This window comes from Sabethes cyaneus, chromosome 3 (assembly GCF_943734655.1).
Source record: "Sabethes cyaneus chromosome 3, idSabCyanKW18_F2, whole genome shotgun sequence".
In the NCBI taxonomy this organism is placed as follows: domain Eukaryota; kingdom Metazoa; phylum Arthropoda; class Insecta; order Diptera; family Culicidae; genus Sabethes; species Sabethes cyaneus.
This window is the reverse complement of record NC_071355.1, coordinates 174,602,170-174,627,480: the sequence shown is the minus strand read 5'-3', so window position 1 is coordinate 174,627,480 and position 25,311 is coordinate 174,602,170. Positions and strand designations below refer to the sequence as shown.

General features: G+C 42.0%; 1 protein-coding gene across 1 annotated transcript in view; it reads left to right on the top strand.

The window, feature by feature from the left end:
* Positions 1-25,311, top strand: part of LOC128740427 (netrin receptor unc-5-like) — a 249,626-nt gene that overhangs the window by 72,702 nt on the left and 151,613 nt on the right. Inside the window, exon 4 of the mRNA XM_053835968.1 lies at positions 274-352. Coding sequence (XP_053691943.1) covers positions 274-352 — 79 coding nt within the window. The remainder of the gene's footprint in view (positions 1-273; positions 353-25,311) is intronic.

Sequence of the window (25,311 nt, the reverse complement as noted above, 5' to 3'; positions counted from 1 at the left end):
CCTGGCAACACGAAACCATAATAAAACTTTATTTTATTATTTCAATTTCACCATGCTACTGCGAACTTCGGAACGGTCCGGTCTTGATGGCATGTCCTAAAATAACAACTTTTCGGGATCTCCGGTGCAAATCTGCCCCCGACCGCCGGAACCGAACATCGACCAACACCGGACAACTCGTGAATTCACTTTACTGCTGGCTGCTGCCAATGGTCATCCACCGGCTGGCCGTACACCGTACACATATGGCCGACACACACTCGTGCGGGACAGGACATCGGAAACTACACTTGTGTCGCGGAGAATATCGCCGGCAAACGGACAGCAGAGCCGATCGAACTAATCGTTTACGGTAAGCTAAAATCGATAACCAAAAACATAAAAAGGGCCAAAAATGGTGATGCAAAGGAGCAGATTTCCTGAAGCACCTTCCGGAAAATGATTTCGGAATGCACGGAACAGTTGGTCCAACCGTCCAACCAAGTCGGTCGGTTGGTGTGGGGATAAAACAAAATTTTAAGTGCTGCGGATTTTCGAAACAAAATTGCACTGATAGCATTGTATCTCTGCCGTTCCGTGCCGGAAATTCGTTTCAATTGCTGTCGCTTTGTGCCGACTTAGCGGTCGTTATTTAATCTCGTTGGAATTAGTCCGGTGAAGCATATGACAAAGTTCACATAATTCGATTGTTTGGTGTCGATGAGTAGGTAGTGGATTGTTATGCATTTGAAATTGTTTTAAAATGGTGATTTGAACTGCAACTCGGGTATTATTTGTGTATATTTTAGATTAAAGATTACACATATTAACTCACTCATTCAGTCTGCTTTAAACATTTGCTATTCAACTGATTCGCATTCTAAACTGTATTGCCTGCCATAACCTAAATGAAATCGAGTGTGAAAATCATCGATAAGCTAGCATAAATTAACTCCGGTTTGGCTTGGCTCGCCTTGGCTCGGTACGGCTGCCATACATGATTCACGGCAGGCAAAGGTCATCTAAAGTTTAACAAATTCATCGACGTGGAAATTATTGCAAACATTTCTCACCTTTCCTCGCAACATATCGGGGTACGACGGGACTTTACCAGACTGGTCTGGCATGTGAAGGGAAAGTTCCGTATTATGCTACAACGATGATGCGAGTGCGGACGAGAAATCGGTTCCACTAGAGGAGCTCGTCTGCAGAAACAATCCCTGGGAAGGATTGGCATTTTCGACTTACCTACAGGCCGATGGGACCAATCGGTTGAGCGATGTTCAAGTCGATAAATTTCTCATACAACAATAAAATTGCATGCGAAACATAGGCGACAAGGCTTCCACACCTACAACTGCTGGTAGAACACCTCTTAGAAGACGAACGAACGATTCCGGAACAGGCAAGTTTGTAGCAAATGGTGATGATGAAGTCGAAATAGACAACCGTGGGGATACGTGTCGAAGGAACGTTCATCACGCGTGGGCAAAACCCCTTCGGGAAGGTAGGATCATCTTTTAATACCTTGTTGAGTTCGATTTCGAACGGCTGGCGAGCTAATCGAAAAGCAGATTTATGGCTGGAGGAAATTAATTTTAAGATAGATACAAACTATGGTGGTGGGCAATCTGGAATGGGAGACTACCAATCAAATGGTATTGGAAATATTCGGCCTGTCCATTGCATGGTGGGGATTGTCGCCTTGTATCTATATTCCAATCATTGTGAGGAATGTGCAGCTTTTACCAGAAATGCAAACATATTTCGTTGTGTATATATGCCATATGCCATATGGCATATGTGTATATGCCATCAGATAAATGAATAAAGTACATTAATTCAATTCCATTACAAGCTCAGTACAATTAAAAACTACAAATTATTATTTTGTCGGTGTTAAATCAGACCGGACCATGTCGCAAAATATAACAAAATGAGTTAATGACAACAAACGATCAAGAATTTCCTAAGCTACATTTCACTTTAACCAGAATACATAAATGATGCAAACAGCCAAAGTTATGAGATGATTTCAAACGATTGATGTATGTATGTATGTATATGAACTACCACCTATCTTAGCAGAACAACTGTTCATAGCAATGGGCATATCTTGACAAGGGGAGTCGTACAAACATAACGATTGGACACGTTTACCAGCTCCTGTATGAAGGGCCAAAAGGGAACATCACTTGCACGTACCAAGGGTATTTAAGAATCTCTTTCCAGAAACTAGATCACATGAGTCAATCGTTGAGTAAGCCCTCCCAATGCAGAATGGCACTAATAGGTGGGGAGAAGGGCCCGCTCATTATCCACAATGTGTTGTTAGCCGGTCCAAGGTTAACTTTAGGAAGTTGACCACTTCATTCTCCCTAAGCACACTGCTTCAAACAAGTACCCTGATGGACCCTCCCATTCATTGATGTTATTGTTTTTGTGTACTTTAAAGATATGATTTTTACGTGATTTTCTTTATTTACTTCTGTTATTGCACCTATTTATTGTCTTTGAGTTTGGGTTATTTGAATGCTTTCTTAGATTGTGGATATACTTAATATAAATATTTTCAATGTGATTGCTCTGGTCCATACAACCCGTTTTCTGTCATGTACTATTATTTATTCTTTTTTATGATCTTTTTGTGTTATAATTTTGTTACTGGATCATAATTATGTTTAAACTTTACGATGCTTTCTATTTTGTTTTTTTTTTTTGTAGTATTTGGAGTGGTTTCATTATGCTTTTCAATTTTAAGAAATCCGAAATATTGATATAAAAAAACTATGAGAAATCAGTCCACCGATACCGAAGCTTATCAACCTATTTGCTATTAACCTATTCGATTTGTCCGAAATAGCGCGAGCAGTTATTAGATACCGATAGATATTTGTTGCTATGCCCGAAAGCCGTCCTGATACAAACGTATCAATTTGGCAATTATATCGAAAACTATGGTTGCACGAGTTACCCTTTGGCATCCTTCGATCACAAAAAATACTTAAAAACCCTGACTACTTTATCAGGGAGTTGTTCAAGAGCTATCAAGTCCTTGATATTCGATTATCATATAATGGTAGTCACGCGCGCGATATTCCTAAGTAACGATTTCACGTATCTAATTCGACGATTGAAACGTTTCAATATACGTTCTGGTTTGTAAATACGTCATTATTAAGTGTGCCCAAGTTAATTTAATGATCTTCAAAAACCACCGCTGTCGGAAAAATGCAACAAGCGAGGCACGAAAACGAACAATGCTAAATTGCTATTCGAAACGACACTCAGTATGTAATCAACAATTATATGAGATATTCGAAAATTTTCTTGTAAAGTCATAATTAAGAAAATTAAGATATAAAATATACCTTTTTTATAAAAATTGAATATAATAAATGGTCATAAGCCGTAATTTAATTTATATCGAAAAATAATATGTACATGCAAGATTTACGGAACCACGTGACAAACTTGAATTTATTATACCTGAAAATAAAAATCAGGCATTATGAAACGAGTCAATACAGTCCCTAGGTTGATAAGCATTTCCTCTTACCAACGCTAATATGCAGAGATATAGCGCCCTACACGCTTAAGATGATTTCAAACGATTGATAGGTATAAATCATTACAAAACAGCAAACTTTGAACGCGTTTTTCTCTGAATCAGAATTTTATCACTTGGTTCGGTCTGACTCACCGACCATTTATGCGATAAAATTTATCATAGTCTGCCAATTTTAAATTTTGATTGTGTCATCTCCCCTACGCATTAGCATTTGTCGAGAACATATTAGGGTAGATCTACCAGTAATAGTGGGTGTACCGGTAATAGTGGAAACTCGAATCATTTCATAATTTTGGATTTTAGAATAATTCCAAGAGAATTTCAATTTTCTTTTGTTTAATATATATTTGTTAGCAGTTTTAAATAAGGTTAGAGTGGCCAGAGCCCGAAAACGCGCGAAATCGAAAGGGATTGCTCGTTATGGTCGAGAGCAGAAAAAACGCGTGTGGTTTTGGTTAACAATTTTCTATACTAGCTTTATTAAGGCGAAGGAAGTACAAGATGCCAATTTTAGGTGCGGTGATACAAAATATTTAAGTTGGGTATTGGTTGCATAGGCATAACTGCTCGAACCGGGAATCAGGTAGAGATACTGCGCGAACATAATCCGCCCACCAAATTGCCTCTGGGAATTTCAGGTTCAAGTCTCATGGGACAAAATTCATCTGCGTCTAATGGTATGACCCTTATTTTACGGATGTCACGTCGCATAATGCCACTACAGGTTTTTACGGCTACAACCCTGATCAATCCATCAAGTCCGGGAAAAAGCTCGATGATTCTTCCCAATGGCCATTGTTTTGGTTTCGAATTATCATCCACCAGAAGAACGCAATCTCCAATCGAAACGTTTACCGACGATCGCTGCCACCTTTTCATTCGCTGCAGAGAAAGCACATATTCCTTCTGCCATCTGCTTCGGAACTCTTGTGCGAGGCATTGAGTAAACTGCCAACGTGACATGGACGATATTTGGCATTCTAGCATGTTAATTTCTGGAATAGTGGTGAGCGCTCGACCAATAAGCAGATGAGCAGGAGTGAGAGGCTGTGAATCCATTGGGCTATCCGAAATCGGCGTGAGTGGTCTCGAATTCATGGTAGCAGCTACTTGGGCAATCAATGTGGACAACTCTTCGAAGGTGAATATGTAATTTCTAATTATTTTTGCCAAATATTGCTTGGCAACCTTAATTGCTGACTCCCACAGTCCTCCATGGTGCGGGGAGCGAGCAGGGATAAATTTCCATTCCACGCCCTTGTTAGTCATGAAGTCGGTTACCATTTCATTATGCTGCGACGCATTGAGAAGATTGTACATTTCACGTAGATGTTTGGCTGCTGCGCGAAAGGTCGTTGCATTATCCGAGTACATTTTTGCTGGTAAACCGTAGCGACTATAAAACCGAGTAAATGCAGCTAGGAACGCAGCAGTGGTGAGCTCGGACACAGCTTCCATATGTACTGCCTTTGTGGAGAAGCAAATAAATAGTGCGATGTATCCCTTGCTTTGTTTTGCCCCTCTAGTCCGGCGACTGACAATGCTGACTGGTCCGGCGTAGTCAACGCCAGTAATTGCAAACGGCGGATTCGGTTGAATTCGATCGAACGGTAGCTGACCCATTTGTTGAGCTAACGGTACTGGTTTAGCACGTGCACAAGTCACACATTGACGGTATATCTTTCTAGCTGCACTGGCTCCCCTGAGTACCCAAAACTTTCTGCGGGATACTGCCAACAGTGTTTGTGGACCACAATGATGATGAGTAAGGTGATCATGCATCAAAACCAGCGAAGTAAAAATTGAGTGACGAGGCAGCAGTATGGGGTGGCGAAGGTCGTAGCTGAGGCCCGATTGTTGCAGCCTTCCGCCCACCCTGAGCACTCCAGTTTGGTCTAAGAACGGCTTAAGTTGGTGCAGACTACTGCTGGTGCTTACTTCTCCCTTTTGTTCGAGACGCTCTCGTTCTGCATGGAAATATTTTTGTTGAATGTGAAGAATGTAAACCGTTTGAGCGCGTTCAAGTTCGGTTGGTAGCAGACGTGTGAGTGATTGATGTTCAGAAGAAAAAACACGATATATGCGAGCTGTTACTCGCAGTAGCATGGTGAGATTTGGATAGTACCTTGCTAGCATCTCATCCAGAAAACGGTTTTCGTAAATAGAGAGAAGAGAAATCGGTATTGCCTTTTGCTCTTTGGCAATGTGCTGTTGTTCGGCAGTGGTTAATGCCGAAATGTTGATCGGCTTAAGATAATCGTGTGTGAAGCTCCAGGGAGGGCCATTCCACCACAGGGTATTACACTGGATTTGCTCTGGCGAAGCTCCGCGTGAGATGATGTCAGCAGGATTTTGCTCCGATTCGATATGGCTCCAATTTATAGCTGGAAGACAAGTTGTGATCTCTGCTACTCGATTGGCAACAAAGGTTCGCCACCGAGAAGCCCCGCCATTCAGCCATGCCAATACGATAGTCGAATCTACCCAGGCACGTATCTCATGGAAAGATCGGTTGATGGCTTTAGACACATTTCTGATCAGCCGTGCGAGTATTACGGCTGCACATAGCTCCAAACGAGGTAACGTTTTTCGCTTGTTCCCAACGGGCGCGATCTTGGATTTTGCACAGAGGAGGTGTGAGCTTAGATTTCCTTTGTCGTCGACTGCTCGGATATATATGCAGGCGCCCATGGCCTTCTCCGAGGCATCACTGTAGCCGTGCAGGAATATTTTCGATGGTTCGTTCAAGCTGATGACTCGTCTCGGTATCTGAAAGGAGTTAAGAAGAACCAGATTTTGCGCAAAAACTTGCCAAGAATGAATCAACTCACCAGGGGGAGTAGTATCCCAGTCCACCTTCAGCTCCCACAATTGCTGCATTATCACCTTTGCTTGGACGATGATTGGTGCTAAAAGACCGAGAGGGTCGAATAGGCTGGCGATGCTGGATAGAATATTGCGCTTTGTGGGCTGAAGGATCTGAGGTAGTTGAATGCTGAACATGAACTCATCGCTGCACGGCTGCCAGTTGATGCCAAGTGTCTTGACGGTACTCGACTCGTTGAGCTCGATGGGAACCTTCATCTCAAGGTCCGCTTCAGGTACACCTTCCAAAGCTTCAATGCTGTTAGAAGTCCACTTACGCAAGTAAAAACCGCCAGTCGAAAAAATATGCGAAAGCTCTCGTCGAAGTTGCTTGGCTTCTTCAATGGTGTCCGCTCCAGTAAGGACATCGTCCACGTAAATGCCCTTAGTCGCCTTCTCTACGGTTGTCGAAAACTGGTTTTGGTGGGATAGTAATAGTTGTTGAACACATTTGGTCGCCAGGTATGAGGCGCTCTTGGTGCCATAGGTAACAGTGTTGAGGCAATACTCCTGAAGTGGATCATTTTTAGCCCAGCGCCAAAGAATCCGAATAGAATTTCGATCTTTATCAGAAAGCCGCACCATCCTGTACATTTGTTTCACATCCCCTGCTAATACGATCGATGGAAATCTAAAACGCAATAGAATATCCACCAAAGAGTCTTGAAGCACAGGACCAGTGAGGAGAATGTCATTGAGGGATTTACCACTGCTGGTTTTGGATGAGGCGTCAAATACCACCCTACATTTTGTCGTGGTGCTATCCTGTTTTATGACGCAGTGATGGGGAAGAAAAACGCAGTGTTCCAATGCTGTAGTAGCGAGACACATATGGTTAAGGTCAATGTACTCCCGCATAAAAGAGTGGTATTGTTCCTTGAGGTGGGGATTTTTTTCTAATTTACGCTCGAGGTGAAAGAATCTCTTCTCCGCGATTTCCCTTGATTCACCGAGAGAAGAGGGGCTCTCAGAGTACGGCAGCTGAACAATAAATTTTCCGGAGATATCACGAGTGGTGTGTTTTGCGAAATGCTCTTCGCATTTAATCTCTTCGTCATTATAATGTGGTGATGAACTTTCGTATTCTTCGTATTCCCAAAATTTCTGTAGTTGATCAGACAAAGGATCATTAGCGGTTGTGAGTAAGCATGACGACAGAGTGCATTGTGACTGATCACTGCTGTCGTTGTAACCACCAGAAACTACCCAACCAAGTTTAGTGTTTTGCAGCACGGGTAGACGACCATCCAAATCAAGTTTAATTGTTCCTGATTCCAGTAGCTGGAAGAAGAGTTTATTGCCGAGTAGCATACTTATCTTTCCCGGGTGGTGAAATTGAGGGTCAGCCAGATTGATCGTTGTAGGAATTGGCCAATTAGATATATTGATTGGCTTAAGCGGTAAGTCAGACGTAATACGTCGCAGAACAATGCACGGCACGACATTTTGGTAGTCTGAGCAGCGTGAGGCGAATGTTACTAGTGCTCCCTTATTTGCGCGATTAGAGGAACCAGCAATTCCACCAAACTCGAAATCAACTTCTGATGTTTTTAGACCCAATTTTGCACACAAATCTTCGGTGATGTAACTAGTGTGGGAAGCGCAATCTAGAACCGCTCGGCATGTGTATGGACGTCTAAATTTATCGAATACGTTGATGGTGACGGTTAGTAGAAGAACATTCGTATCAGTTAGATCGCTCGTGAAATTAAGTGGGGAAATCAGCGTTTGTGACATTGATGCTGATTCATGTGTGTTGCTTAGGACTGCTACATTGCTAGCTTGGGCAGGAATGGCATTCATTTCCAAAGCATCGTGTAAGCGAGTGTGATGTGGCAGCTCACATATTCGACAATTGCCGGACCGGCAAGGCTCGTCGGTGTGTTGTTTAAGGCAGTTTTCACACAGGTTCTGCCTACGAATAAAATGGAGTCGATCACTAGGTTTTGCGTGCAAAAACTTACCACATTGGTACAGATGATGTGGCGATTTCATACAAAAAACGCACACTGTTGTTGGTAACGGTTGTCCGGTGGCAACTAACGCTGTTGGTCCTCGCACGAATGATTTATTGGGCATAGCGTATGTCGGCTTCTTCGGGCGATACACTGCAACAGATTTTAGCGCGCAGCTTTGTGCATCTACGAAACGCAGGAATCCTTCCAAGGTGATTTCTTCATCCTTTAATTCTGACCTTTTACGGCTCCAAAGTTGCTTGGTTTCTGGATCTAGCTTTTCGGTTAGCAAATATAACAACCAAATGTCTCTTCCTTCTTGATTCATGGCCTTCAATGCTCTGACCACTTCATCGGACACGTCGTGTAACGAACGTAGCCCGGCGGCAGATGGGAACGTCATTGATTGTTGGGACAAAAATCGATGAATGTGGTGTTCAGCTATCTCAAGCGGTTTGTTGTATCTTTCTTTCAGCTTATCTAGCGCGGGTCCATAGTTGACATCCGCTATGCGTAGGTGTGATATCAATGCAGCTGCTTCCCCGACTAGATTTGTTTTTAGAAAATAGAGCTTCTGACTATCCTGGAGAGCGGTATTTTTATGCACTGCACTATCGAACAGGTCGAAGAAAGACGGCCATTCTAAGATTTCACCACCGAACGTTGGTAAATTCATGCGCGGTAACTTGACGTCCGTATGGGGTGTAATATTCTGGTGGGTGACAGAAGGTGGATTATTTCCCTTTACTGATGCATTGAGCCCGCTGGAAACAAGGCGCATGAACTCCGCTTGCTGTTCCGTCAATATACGAATGGCGTCGCCATTGTCTTGCGAAACTGCCTCATGGCGCGTAGATGAAAAGTCGAATCTTTTACGCAATTTTAACAAGGAACATTTCAGTGCACAAAAGCTTTCTTCGAACGTCGATTGATGCTCCAGTAACTCATCCATTTCCTCCTCTTGACAGCACTCCACCATCCGTTTATGAACAGCCAGGTAAGTTGCCCAAATTTCCAGGAGGTTATCCAGCTCAGTCTGGATGTCGATTTCGTCCAAGTCCGTGTTTCTAACAAGCTGCTGGTAGTTTTGAGACACTCGCTTCAACCGCGCGTCGAGTGACTTTCTTTCCCGTAGTAGCTTGTCCATTGTAGCAGGAAATTTCGATTTAACCGATATGTAGCGCGTTCGGAGGTGCTATTATAACCTCACTCTGACACTCGTTAGCGAATCGCGGCACGGTAAAAAAGCGGATAATAACGCACTTTTGGGTTACCGGCGGTCCGATCCGGTTCGAAGGACCACTTTATAGAGTGGCCAGAGCCCGAAAACGCGCGAAATCGAAAGGGATTGCTCGTTATGGTCGAGAGCAGAAAAAACGCGTGTGGTTTTGGTTAACAATTTTCTATACTAGCTTTATTAAGGCGAAGGAAGTACAAGATGCCAATTTTAGGTGCGGTGATACAAAATATTTAAGTTGGGTATTGGTTGCATAGGCATAACTGCTCGAACCGGGAATCAGGTAGAGATACTGCGCGAACAAAGGTACATGTAGTTAAAATTTAGGATGTTGGTACAGAAATTAGAGATTCTTTTTGAACTGACCAATAATGTGCAATTGGCTAAGAAATTCGCAAGCCAGTCGTCGAATGTTCGAACCTTGGCAAGACAGGGCTAGTAGGCTAGGGTCAGTAGGATCGTTGGACTAGCTCCATAATTCTCCTGTAACCTGTATTCTAATAATCGGCTGCGAAGTCTGTCGATAATGAAGGGCAATGTCTGAGTACGGTTGATTCCTCAGGCTTTACATATTAATTTTCCGCTTTTCCCCTTTACGGCTTGTCTCGCTTGAGATACTATAAACATTTTTGTTTCATTACTTTCTTTTACCGTTCTATCCGTTGATTGAAAAAAATTGCCGTTATATAAAATTGTCTAAGCATTGCACATAAGAAGGGTAGAAAAAGTAGCGGCCAAAATTACCGAATGTAAAATTTTAATTTTGGGTATAAATGGAGAGAGTTACCTGGAAGGAGCGTCAAACATTGCTCTGGCTCTCTCAAGCTCCCACCTGGCGCCTGCACGCAGATTTAAGTAAATGATGACGGTCGATTGTCTTACCCGGAAATGCTTCATGTACTTACTGAAGCAGCTTAGCTTAGCTTAGGAGGTGCGAACTAGAGCGCCTGTTCTCTAGGTGAGGGGTGGCTCACACAGCGTCTGTTTCGTAACGGGCGGCTGAATATGAAATGCTGTATCCCGCAAGTTATACCTAAGATGACAGACCCATCAGCGGAATGTAGGTATCGCGACCCCGGTGAGGTAGTATACCGAAAACACAATTACCACGAACAACGAAGAAAGAAATTGAAGACGGAACAATCGGTATAGGACACGGCAAGCGACAAGGAAATGATTAAGCGATAACGATTGGAAACTTGGTACATGGAATGTCCGAACTCTCCATGAACCGGCACGGGCTGGCTTGCTTGCTCGAGAGCTGCATCAAGTCGGAGTGGAGATCGCTGCTATTCAGGAAGTTCGGTGGCGAAATTCCGGAGAAAGGGAGTTCCGTGCAGTAGAACCTATTGCAGGCACTTCTTTCAAGTACCACATCTACTACAGTGGCGGTAAGAAAGCAGAACATGAAGTCGGTTTCGTAGTGTTGGGAAAAGAAAAGCAACCAGTTATCCGGTGGCGGCCCGTAGATAACCGTATATGCGTGTTGAGGATTAAGGACAATTTCTTCAACTATAGCCTAAGCAACTTATACGCACCGACAAATGATAAATCCGATGATGCTAAAGACGAGTTTTACGACAGGTTTGAGAGGACCTATGGAGAGTGCCCAAAACACGACGTGAAAATCATCTTCGGAGATGCAAACGCGCAGATCGGGAGGGAGGAATTCTTCCGTCCAGTTACTGGAAGACATAGCCTCCATCTGTCGACCAATGATAACGGTCTGAAGCTCATAAATTTTGCCACGGCCAGAGGAATGGCCATCTGTAGCACCTACTTTCCACGTTTGAATATTCGGAAACACACCTGGAGCCATCCAAATGGAGACTCTAGCTCTCAGATCGATCATGTCTTGATTGACGGCCGACACTTTTTGGATGTTATCGATGTACGGTCTTTTCGGGGACCAAATATCGACTCTGACCACTATCTCGTAGTGAGTAAGATTCGCGCAAGACTGTCGAACACGGCGAAAGCTCGCACTGAGAGGACGCTGTGTCTCAGCATCCAGCGGTTAACGGCAGACGGCGTAGCAGTGGAGTACGCCAGGAAGCTTGACCAACGAATCGCAGAACAGCAGGTAGAAGAAGAAGTTATAAATGGACTGTGGAGGAACATCCATGGTGCCATCCAAACAGCTGCGAGAGAGGTGGTAGGCACGACGCGTGGGGGACAGCGTAACAGCTGGTTTGATGCCAAATGCCAGAGAGTGACAGATGAAAAGAACCAGGCCAGGAGTCGCATGCTCACTGCGGCAACGCGTCAAAACAGAGAGAGATACAGAGAGACTAGAGCCGCGGAAAAAAGAATCCATCGTCTAAAGAAACGCGAGTACGAGGAGCACGTGCTCGCCGGCGCCGGGGAGCGATATGCCAGCAACGACACACGGAGTTTCTATAAAACGGTGAGATGCAAGAATTTCGCCATGCCTGTGATGTGCAATGATAGTGCTGGCATCCTGCTTACCGACAAAACGGCGGTAGCAGCCAGGTGGAAGGAGCACTTTCACCCTATTGAATGGAGAGGTAAATGCGGAGATCAGCAGGGACAGGATAGAAATTGTAAGCAATGGTCAAGCTGTGGAGCCACCAACACAGGAGGAGGTTAAGAAGGCAATCAGTGAGCTGAAAAACAATAAGGCTGCTGGGAAGGACGGTATCTTGGCTGAACTTCTAAAAGCTAGGAGCGAGCGGCTGTACGAAGCAATCCACCGGATCATTGTCAGGATCTGGGAGGAAGAACATGTGCCTTAGGAGTGGTTGGATGGCCTCATTTGCCCAATTTTCAAAAAGGGACATCGACTGGAGCGTAAAAACTATCGAGGAATTACATTGCTCAATTCTGCCTACAAGGTGCTTTCCCGTATCCTGTTCTGCAGACTGAGATCGTTATCGGAGGCCTTCGTGGGCGAGTACCAAGCTGGTTTTCGTGAGGGTCGCTCCACGACGGTACGATGTTTACCCTGCGTCAGTTGCTAGACAAGTTCCGGGAGTACAACTTACAGACACACCATCTGTTTGTGGACTTTAAAGCGGCGTACGATACAGTCAAACGAAATGAGCTGTGGCAGATAACGCTAGAACATGGTTTTCCGACGAAACTAGTTACGCTGATTCGTGCGACGCTGGACGGATCCAAATCATGCGTTAGGATAGCGGGTGAGACCTCAGCTGCTTTCGTGACGTTGGATGGACTAAAGCAAGGGGAAGCACTCTCTAACCTGTTATTCAACATTGCCTTGGAAGGTGCATTACGAAGGGCAAACGTGGAAAGAAATGGAACTATCATCGCGAAATCTCACATGCTTCTTGGTTTTGCGAATGACGTCGATATCATCGGAATCAACCGTAGAGCAGTGTAAGAGACCTTCAGGCATTTTGAAAGAAAAGCGGCGACATTGGGATTTACCATTAACACCGCCAAAACAAAGTACATGGTACCTTGGTACACTCGTGACATGTGACAACGATGTAAGCCGCGAAGTGAAACGACGAGTTGCAGTCGCGAATCGGGCTTTCTACGGATTACGTAGCAAGCTGAAGTCCCGTAGTTTGCAAATTCGCACAAAACTGGCGCTCTACAGAACACTAATCCTCCAGGTGGCCCTTTACGGACACTAATCATGAACGCTAAAGGAAGGTGATCGGCGAGTGCTTGGGGCTTTTGAGCGTAAAATTTTGCGATCTTTACTTAGTGGCAAAATGGAAAATGAAGTGTGGCGCAGACGCAGGAATCACGACCTGTACCAAGTATACACATACGCTGATATAGTGAAGGTAGTGCAATGTGGTAGGCTGCGGTGGGCTGGACACGTGGCCAGAATGTCCGATGAAAGAGTAGTCAAAACTATTTTCAGCAGAGAACCAGGAAGAGGCCGTAGACCCCGAGGCAGACCCCGCATCCGGTGGGTGTGTGCTGTCGAAGACGATGCACGTTCAGCTGGTGTTCGTGGGGATTGGAGAACGGCAGCCCAGGACCGACGGTACTGGAGGACCATAATTCGGTCGGCGCAGGATCGGTAACGGACCGTTGTCAAGTAAGTAAGTAAGCCAGATTTTCAATCCTCCGTCTTGCAAAAAGGTCCTCACTTCTAATTTTGGACAAAATTTTGCATCTATGGTGGGCAAAACGAGCAATATTTTTTCAGGAAAACGCCTCCCCATCGGACTAATTGACCACCGAATTTTTTCCAGACACTTTTATTCGTGTTCGCCAGATTTTCGGGAAAACCTGTTGGCAACCTTGATCAGACCAATGGTAATAAATAGACAGTTTAGGAGGAAAGACGGGTTGATGATACTGGTAAAGAAAACTGATACAACAAACTATGTGCTCAGGGCAACTACACCATGTGGTTGAAAAATTTCAATGCAATCTATAGCAACAAAACGAATGTTGTGACGTAGTGCTTTTACTGTATGATGCAAGCCGGGTACCAATACGCTTGTACGAGCTGCCTAACCTGTGTTTTAATATCATTGGTGTCAGACGGGGCCCGTGGTAGTATCAGATCAAATTTTTACTCTTCGATAAATCCACCTAAAATGTCGGGAGTACAAGGTGCCCACGCTTCAAATTATTGTGAAATTCAAGGCAGTATTCGATACAGTCGAGCGCGACCAGCTATGGCCCATAACACATGAATACGGTTTTTCCGAACAAACTGACGAGGTGCGTGTTTCCGGAGCATTGACGGTACTTTTCGAATCGCGTGGTGGGTAACGGCAAGAGGATGAACTTCCCTGTATGTTTTTAACATCGCTATGGACAAAGTATTCAAATCACCCAACAAAAAAATCAGAGGGGTTGTGCACAAGACACGACCGTATAGGTGACGTAGGACCACGTTAGTCTCTTTGTAGCGATAGTAGGATGTATCCATGTATGTAATAATACGATTCTTCATGTATACAACCTACATAGGTAACGTTTATCAAAGTATGTATAGGTTCAATCCTCAATCGATTTTGGAGTTATATCCATGAATTGACTGAATCTATTTTACTAAAACGAAACCAAGTCAATAACTAAACCAAACAGTAGATAAATTTTTATGATCTGTTTCTGCGTTGAATAGTGCTTTTTCTCAGTTAATCGGTAGATGGTACACGAGTTTTCAAAAAGTTGAAAGTTTTGCGCAACTTTTCTACGGCTTAAAAAAAGAACACTGATAATAAAGCATTAACAAGTTGCAGACGTTTTGGAAGTCGCAGAGAATGTCGCCCGTGACCAGAAAACTTATTACCGTCATTGGTTGGTCGTCCGCAATGGTGAAAAATTTAACTTTTCCCTCGTTGACTGTAATTATGGTAATAACTGGGCAAGAAAATATAATAAACTCTTCAATCGTTGTGTGGCCCTTAAAAGGACCGATTGTTTGATTATCATAACTCCTGCTTGCAGTGTTGGGCACCGCTAATTTGCTAATTCGCTAACTGACCAATCGAGAAACGCTAGTTATACTTAATAATTCATCCTCAGGCTAGCCGAATTGTTACTGGTCCATAATTCCAAATGAGGTGTCGCTGTTTATTTTACAATTAATAAACGGTAAAGCATTTTATCCATTATAATAGGTTTTGATCTTAGTTAAATTAAGAAAAGTCGTGCAATATATACAAAATAGTAATAATTTGTACAGTGATAGATTACAATGCAAGTTGTTGCGATATGTTCAGAAATAAACAGTGACTGTTAATTTGCAGTTTGCGATTAGAGATTAGCGAAATTTCCACGATTATCGAGCAAACTGTATCGGTTAGCGAATTAGCGAATTAGCGGTGCCCAACACTGCCTGCTTGTAATAAACTTGCACTAACGCACTTAACGTAATTCTCTGCTCGGTAAATTGGAGTACCGATAACCGCTAACCAGGCACGGCTTATTGCAACGGACCAACCGGAAAGCCTCAGCAGCTATGCGATCAACGAAGCCGTTCGTGTATAGTCTTGAATCACGATGAAATACCATTCCAAGCGGCCAGCTGCAAGTGACGCGGGATGCTTCAGGTCGTTTTGTTGTCGCGAGCAGCACATTTCCTGCCAATTCCAGAGCTTCAGCAGCAGATATTCCATCACGGCAGCGAAATGAGTGCTCCAGCCTCAGTAGCCGACCGGGAACTACAAACGTGCACGAGTTGACTTTCGTTTGCCCTGGCAAACGATGTTGGCAGTAGCTCAACTAGCGTTTGAGTAATGCTGTTCGCCGGCTTACCACGTATTATGTACCAGAGCAAGCGACAAGAATCGGCCACACCTATTTTTCATAGTCCTTCATTCTATCATCTACGTTAAATAAAATAGAGCATTTCAATTTCAGTCTAAACAAAAGAGCAAAGTTACCAGTGAGCCGTTCACCTTTTGCTGCCAAAGAAAAATTATGCTGCGTATTATTACTGTAGCATTGCTGATGGATAAATTTGTGTTGCTAAAGAAAACCGAGTGAAAAGCCCTAAGTTCCAAGTCTCCTAGGGTTATCAATTACCGAAAACCGTTCTTTGACGAATTGACGCTTTTTGACGCTTGACCTAATACATTGAGTTGGTATATTTGTTGGATGCTTCTTACCTTCCGAGACGGCCAACTCAACCAGCAGCAACAAGCGAACAGAAGCGCGAGAGGTGATCGGTTAAAATTATTTGATAAGAAGCGAACAATTAGAATCAGTCTAAGTTAAATAGAATTAAAATCAGTGAGCGAAAATTCCTCAAATCTTCATGAACATTATGTTTTGTCCTTAAAAGAACGACGTGTCGTTCGTGATATGTTGGAAATTGAAGCCTTCTTTCCCATCTTCTTGGGCAGCAACAAAACAGCTTAGATGTTCGGAAAGACACTTCTCTGTGCAGTGGTGACACGGGACAGCAAATTCTTCGTTGTTGCAGATGACCAACTGCAAGTAACGATAATTTCTGATCGTTTCGTTGTCGCGAGCAGCATATTTCCTGCCAATTCCGGAGCTTCAGCAGCCAGATATTCCTTCACGGCAGCGAAACGAGTGCTCCAGCTCTAACACACGCTCAGCATCTGCTCAACAATTTTCGATCGGATTCTATAGGGCGTAAATTAAATACAATCATAAGGAAGCTTAACCCATAGCTTATATCGTATATATTTCTGTCATCCGTGCTAAGGATACACTGACAAGGGAAGGCAAAAATCTGAAAATAATTCAATTTTTTAATGACGCGCATTGAAAATCAATAGTTTTCTGTATTTTTAATATTTTCCAAGTCGATTTTCCGATCAATTGGTGTAAATATCTTGCAAATCTATTGAAAATTGACTGAAACCGAAGCGTGAAAACGCGTTACTACTTTGATGACGTCATTTCCAACAACCAATCACGAAGCAAGAATTCTGGTAAAACATTGGTTCATTATTTTCAATTTTTCAATAGTTCAACATCAAGAATCCATACTTTTCTTCATTTGGGTCAATTCTTAGAATATTTTCCGATCGATTGGTGTAAGAATATTGAAAATCGATCGGAAAACCGCTGAGCTATTAGCGCTCAAAACCTATCATTTTTCGTGACGCTCGCATTTTTCGATTTTGTGGAATGACACCCTATCTCAAAACTTGCCGTAAGACGTAGTCCTACGTTAAAAAACATCGCTATTGAAGGTGTAGTCCGGCCTGCGGGCATCGAAACAAGGAACGATCTTCAGTAAGAGTAGCCAACTCCTAGCCTTCGCAGATGACCTGGATGTCATTACTAGAAACCTTGGGATTACATCCTAAATTTTACTTAACGTCGGCACGTTTTACGCCAAAAATTTGAATTACGGTCCTCCCGACGAGTTCCGACGAGTTCCGGCGACGAGTAACCCAAGGTTGAGTTGAATGCAGCCAACTAGTTGAAACAGCACGAACCACCCCAGGTTTATACTACTGACGATGACAACGAGGATCGTACAACTAGTCCCGTGAATTTTCCTGTGCTCTAAGCAGTTGGTAGCAGAAGTTTCAAGCTTCTAAGTGTAGAACAAATTTTCTTCTGGAGAGTGGGGGAGGGGGTTTGAACCCCATAAACCCCCTCTCCACCGTCACTACGCTCATGGATGGATTAATGGATTATTTGTTTAACACGATTCAACATTGATTCAAAGTTAGGGATTTCTCTTATTGTCAGCGATATGCGATGAATATTTACTCCTGAATCGGTCAACTTTTTAGTTTTTGGTTTGCGAAATCACCCTAAGTTGTTCATTTTCCATCATAGGCGTGCATAATCTACGGTCAGCTATACATACTCTATCCACAAACGCGGATTATAGAATAAACTTCGAAGAAATGAAAAGCGAGCTGATCGAATCGTTGTATGCCTAGATTTATTAGAGAAGTCGAACAAAACAAAATCGTGTCAGTCGGTTTCAAACAAGGAATTGTGTCGTACTTGACTCCGTCAAAAGCGTTAAACTTCGGTGGTCTATGGGAGGCGGCGGTTAGGATTACCGAGAGATGCTGATGAATGATATAAAACGTGGTGCTCGAAATGACGTTCTCCAACCCGAAAGGATGGTAATCCTTGCAGACCAGTCCAATACCCATTACAGATGATAATATTCATTCAGTGATTGTAACATCTCATTGCTCATTCTCGGTAGATTATTTCAGAAGTAGTAAAAGGTAAATCTTCGGTAGTTGGTTTCTTGATAAAACTTATAATGTACTTAGACTTATAATACTTGAATACTTGAAAATACGAGCCAAAACTTCTATTATGGAAAATTTCAGATCACGCAAGAAATCTAATGAAATAGTGACGTTTCGTTGCATACTTATAAATCTCTTCACCTCGTTAAAACGCTGATTGGCTCAAACGAGTTTGCTGGAAAATCAAAGCTTTTGAACACGACTGAAATCGGATTTTGAATGAGCTTATCCGACTTTCTTCAAAATCTAAATGTATATTTAACGGGTGGCGAAAAAGTCTACCAATGGAAATCACATCCAAAATCTATACATACGTAACAAGTTAGGACTGAAAACCGACCGATTTTTAATGGAAACGCCAAATCCCTTTTCACAACCTTTTCATTCGATCCCATTAAAATCATACCGTCGCCGCTGCTTCACTAGCAGCAAAAGTCCCATCAGATGCCACCGAATAAAATTAAGATATTTCATTTTCCATACAAACGAATCAACGCATCGGTACTATCGCTTGCTATCCTAATGTGCTCACTTTTAAGCTTCCATACAAAGTAGCCAAAAGTAGCAAAAATTGAAAAGCCTCTCCTTTTTCCGGAGACCGCCCAGGCCCATGCTGTATGGGACAGGCCACAGTCACTAACTACATCAGGATCTTGAGGGGAAAAGTTTCCGGGTTTTGGGTTACGGTGAAGCAAAACACTAAAACGAATTGTAAACAATTTTCCAGTCTGCGCCAAAGTGACAGCAGTCAGCAGTGTAGGATAGGGATAAGTGTACCCTTCCCGTACCGGTTACCTTCCAAGACGGGCGGCGGCGGCGGCTGTTGAAGCGACCTTTCTCGTTCGACGTATTGAAAAATTCAAACTTTCGTGAATCGTTAAGTGTGCGAACGGCGACAACTGACATAATATGTCAACCGTACCCATTCGGCAGTGGGCGCGGTTGAAGATGTTTACTGCTAGCATCAACGTCGTAGATGGTTGTTCCGGGTTCGAAGATTGAGGGGGTGTTTTGTAAATTTATTGGCAATATTTACCACACTTGAGAGTTTACAGATATGTTGGCTGTGTTTATCTAGCTAAGTGTAGTCTTCATTAATAACTTTTCCGTTAACGATGAAAAACTTGCAAAGCGAAGGAGAAATGTTATCTTTCACAATACTTTCGAACCATCCACTGGCGATAAATCATTAAAAGGAATCTAACGAAAGCGTTTATTTCCTCGATTTATCTGCGCAAAAGCTTTCTTCAGATGTCGAATGATGCAAATTTTCTCGCATCATTAGACAGGAAACTCGCAATCATTACATTGTGATGCAGCCGGTTAAGACATTCTCCGATAAAACAGCCTCGCCAGCATGTTTTGTCGTCCACACAGGACTGCACTCACATGGGAAATCCATTTTCTCAAGATCTTTGCACACCTCTTGAAACCGGCATTGCATCCCGATAGTACGGAACGAGCTTATCAACCTTTTCCGCTTACAAGTCTATTGACTTGTACGCCCGGATGCATTGTGCGCTATGCAATCAATGCTGTCGATGTATAGAATATGTTGCTGTGCAAAAGACCTCACAACATGCTTGGTTATATGAATAAAGCAGAGTAGTTGTACAGACATTTTATACGTAGCGTCCTGCACCGATAGGTGATAGTCGAATGCAATTTTGTTCTTCTTTCATCTCTCAATTTCATGCAGGCAGGCGCATTCCTGGTTGCCCCCTGAAGGAGGAAAGGAATGTGTAGCCTAGTGCAGGTCTGCCCAGGAAGAGTGCTCATCTCTGCTCAGTTCGATTGTTCCAGTTTCAATAAACTTGCAAACGATATACAGTATGCATTGGTCATGGAAGAATGGTACCGCCCCCACAACTAAATGGCATGGTTTCTTTGGTTCGGCACTTATAAGTTGAAGCCAAGTGTAATGGAAAATCTATTGTTCCACCTTTTTTTATAGCATCATTCCAATCGTTCTCTACGCTATAAGGCACCAGGGTCGACGGAAAGTCCCAGCACTCTGCTAGGCTGCTAGGCTATTTCGCAAATCTGATTACATCTCTGACCTAAGCTGTACAGTTCTTTGGAACTTGGGTCGGTAAAATGAACGCACAGAGATAGCTAGCAAGCTAATTTGAGTGAAATAATTTAATAACCATCAAAATCACCATTTCATATATTATTGAATCGAATCGATTAGTGTGTACTACGTCCATGATCGTCGGTCTCGGATGGTCGGACCAAACGGTTTTGTGCTTGCACCGGAAATGGTTTCGAGAGACGTATTATATCGGCAAACGACTAATATTGCAACGAAAAAGCAGTTAGTGAAGCGGCAAAATTTGTTGCTTTCAGGTTTCAGGGGCTGGAAAGTGCTAGCCGTGCATAATCGGGCTTTCAAATGTGGGCAACATTATGCAGAGAGAAGTTCCGCACTAAAAGATACAACAGATTTAACGGTTCTGCTTGTATGGATGAAAACTTTGAAAAAGTTTTCGAAAAACGATTACTACCATTTCACAATATAATTTAATCAAGTCCAGCGGAGAAAAGTAAATCAGTAAATAGTACATCATTAAATTTAGTTGAGGTGCAAGTCTCTTACAAGAAAACTGGTACATACTTAGCTAGCATTTTCATATGTATATAAAAGATAAAAACCAGCATTTCGTACAGATATACATACTCATAAATCGTATTTGATGCCCAAAATTGGCATATCCGTACTATTTTGGAGGCGATATACGTGATTAGGACTAATTATAAGCGTTACGACTTTACAAGTATTTATATACGATGATTTCCGATGAAGCGCGATACGCTTCGTAATGCTATATGATTTTGTACTGAATATCGTATGTATGTCAGTTATTAACATTATATACGATAGAAAATCAACTTGGGCCCACTTTATTGAGCTTTAGTTACGATTTCGAATTTGTTAAGAGATATTTACGATAATTTTCGTACATTGATATACGAGTTGGTGCTAGCTGGGTATTTTTTAGTTCTACTATCAAGATAAAAACCAAATCAGCTTTTTGCTTGAAAAGCATAACTTGCACAAAGAAGTGTCTGAAAAACGTTTTTGTAACTGTTCGGAAAGGAACGAAACTGGTTCTGAATCTACTTTATACACTAGTAGTTAAAAAATAAGATTTCATTGATAATCCTGAACTGAGTTTTGGTTCCATAGTTTGAAACTCCGTGACGTATCTAGTATATTATAGAGTTTAGTTTCTTAAAACTGATGGTAGCATTTCTGCATTTGTATTGAAAATTGTATTTTTAAAATAATTTATATTCACAAGGCTTTTCATGTTATTCCTGTGCTGAAAGCATTGAAAAGTGACTCCCATGTCATTATCTACAGACAGCAAAGTAGCGGCAAAGTTAAGATGTTAATTAATCCAAACAAACAATTATCTGATTTGAGAGGAATAAATTTTCCTCAGTCTTGATACTGTTGATTCTTCCGAAGCGGATGCTACGTGCATGTTGGGAACTCTCGAAAGCATATAAATCTTTCCAATATCAGGTTTTACAGTTTTATCCAAGGCTGTCGTGGTGTGAATTTCAAAGCACGATTTTCTCCGTTCGGGTGTGTTGGCGTGCACCCCACAGTTAGGATAATGTGTTTGTGTTGTTGATGAAACGCTTAGATAAAAGCACGCTTGATTTAGGAGGGTGGAATACAGATTCCAACATCACCATTCAAAGTGCCATTCATCAACATGGCAAAACATTTGAATCTGTTGGAATCGGATCAAGAACAAAATTACAAGGCAAAATTCGTTTGGAGTTTTAATTTTGTATGGAATAACCCAACTCATACCTTTCATACTAGTGCATGAATGGTGACGAAATCGTACTTGAGTATCAGTATAATTTATGTAGATTGAAAAAGGATTTTTTGGGCAATAAACGAAGCATTGAAAAGCTTATAATCTTTATGAATAAATAGATACCTTAATTACAATAGTGTCATTAGCTGAATATAGACTTAAACATAGACTTTTTTGATTGCATGTTTAATGTTGATGTTCATTTTACATATTTGTAAAACATCCGCTTATTAACAATTTAATTGTCGATGGAAATAGCATCTAGAAAGTAATGTATTCCTATTTTTATTCAACCTTGCCCTCTAGATACTATTGGATTTGAAAATTTTAAGATTAAAAAATCAGAGGGGTTGTGTACAAGACACGACCGCATATATAGGCGACGCAGGACTACGTAAGTCTCTTTGTAGTGATAGTAGCATGTATTCATGCTTGTAATCATTCGATTCTTCATGTATACATGTTATATGCAACATATATACATGCGTTGTATGTAACATTTATCAAAGTAGTAACGTTGCATACGTTCAATTCTCAAAAGATTGTGCATTTGAAAACAATTTAACAAAATCAAGAACACAAACTATTGCTTTCCTGCTACCTTACTGAAATCAAAGATTGTTTTTATTATCCATGGTTTCCCACGTTGGAGGGATTTTACCAATTCAATCCTATTTTATCAACAGCACATCTTTTAGCTACACTTCTAATGAAACGGCAGGCATGCGTATTCATACAGAGTCGTATTATAACCGAACACTACAGCTGTAGCACATTTTTCCAACACAGATATCAAATTCGCCGAGGTTTAATCGTCTCGCAGTAAAGAATTTGCGGTCTGTTGGGACGACGAACTTGTGTCATTTTTTCTGGCACACTTCCCTAACACAGGCATCAAATTGGTTTAGGTTTAATCGCGTTCGTAAGAAATCTTTTGGCACGAGGGGGCTTTGTCACTCTCTCTGGCGTACTTCCCAAGCAAGGACATCAAAATGGTCTAGGTTGAACCGCGGTGTTAAGAAATCTTGTTGGAATGAAGAAACTTTATCACTTGTTTTGGCTTACTTCCCAAGCACAGATATCAAATTGGTATAGGTTTAGATCACCGTAAAGAATCTTCCAACCAATCAGCGCTGCCAGATCAGCGGTTTTCCCGCTAGATTTAGCGGGATTTCAAGTCGGACAGCGGGACTTAATAACCAAACAGCGGCTAGCGGGAATCTAGCGGTTTTCTTAAATAACTCAGCGGGATTTTAGCGGGATCTCGAGTTAGGCCAGAAGAATGCTGAAATCATTGGCGGAACTAGCGCTCATTTCTAGGGGGGGCTATAGCCCCCGCATTTTTTTTCAACCGTTTTATTTCGTCGGCATATTAAAATTTAATGCACATTAATGCCTGGAATCGTATAACAGTCATGCAAATAAACTTTACTCTGAAGTTTTTCGTACCTATAGTTATCTAACTATTGGTTTTTCAAAAATTACAAAACTTAGTCAACTTTTCTAGGGGGGGCTAAATCTTTTCTAGGGAGGGCTTAGCCCCCCCTAGCCCCCCCTAGTTCCGCCAATGGCTGAAATAAAGGTTGACAGCAAAACACTTCGTTTAGTGACATTCTAATGTCTGCTCATGCATTGGCAGAGGGTTTAGTATATTCTGTTGATTAGAAAACTCCGTGGTTTTTGCCTAGAATGGGATGAGTTCTGACAAATACTCATTAGAACTTTCCGAAAAAGTAGACCACCAAACCAATCCGTTTTGCGTATTCCTAATTTTTCCACTAACTAATACGTTGTCAATGGCAAAATCTAACTGATTCATGAATTGGAAACAAAGCAACACTTATGTATCTATATACATCATAGTTTGCTATATACCGCAGCATTTGTGTGATAACAGATCCAAAACAAATCGGTACATCAGGCTTGCCATACACTTTTCTCTTCGATTTTGCTCTTTTGATTACTGCATCTCAGCCAAGCAAAATTTGAAAAAGTGATGTATGGGGCTTTTGAAGCATTAGTTATTATCTACAATATTGCTGAAGTGCTATGCCTATTACTATGTCTTTTGTATTTATGGCGCTATAAGGCTGCCCTCTTGGTAGCAAAAAGAGCGCACTTTTTACCACCAACGGCATTACAGCCATACAGCGTCGTAAATACTAAAAATAAAACGTTACTTTCTTCGGCAATATTATAGATAATTACTAGCTCTACAAATGTCCCATACACCACTTTTTCAAATTCTGCTTGGCTGAGGTGCAGTAATCAGAAGTGCAAAATCGAAGCGAAGAGTGAATGCCAAGCCTGGGAACATTTTTCCTAAAACAATATCAGCGAGAACAAAGAACCGATGCGCTTTACAGATATGTTTGATTTTTGGGTGCTTATGAAGATTGAAACATATCTTCTTTTGTTACGAAAACCCATATGGTATTTGCCATATTTGCCAGCGTTGCTGAAATTTTGCATAATTTTTATCGTAGCTAGACACAGAAAAAGAATTTGTGCTAAAAGCTTTTTTCGAAATTTTTGCATGTGTTCTTAGATTCCTTAATCTTATAATTCTTATAATTTCGTAGTAAACTTTCATTATATGAGGGATAATAAGATATTTCTTTTTCTGTTTCCTGAAGTCAAAAACCTCTTAAAAATGAATGCAGCAAATTTGCATAATGTTCATTTATTCGCAACCACTCAATTTCAGATCATCTTAATTTCAAATACAAGCCTACACTGAAATGAATATTTTTTATTTTTTATTCTGCACCAAAAACGAAAGAATACTATGACTTTTGATTCAGCGGGATTTCTAGCGGGAAATAGACTCTAGACCAGGGCTTGAAAAGGGATCGCAAGTTGAATGTGACTGCCGTGAATACGAACTTTCTGCATTCAAACTCCGCTTTTTGAACGATCATTTGACTGTTTTTTTTAATCCAGTTAATCTGCCGCTTGCGCTGCTGCCGTCTTACAATTCATGCGGCATCTCAGCAAAAACAAACAGTCGATCTCCCGTTTTGCTTTGCGCTTTGAGAATATAAACTGCAAACTGACTGGAAGCATACGGTGACGTATTTTTTCGTTTCTCTTTTTGTCTCCAAATCGGCTGCTCACAGTAATAGTTTGTCACCCGGACGTCAGTCGGATGCAAGCAAAATATTCGTTTGTATTGGACGGAGTCCGACCGACTTCTTCCATGCAC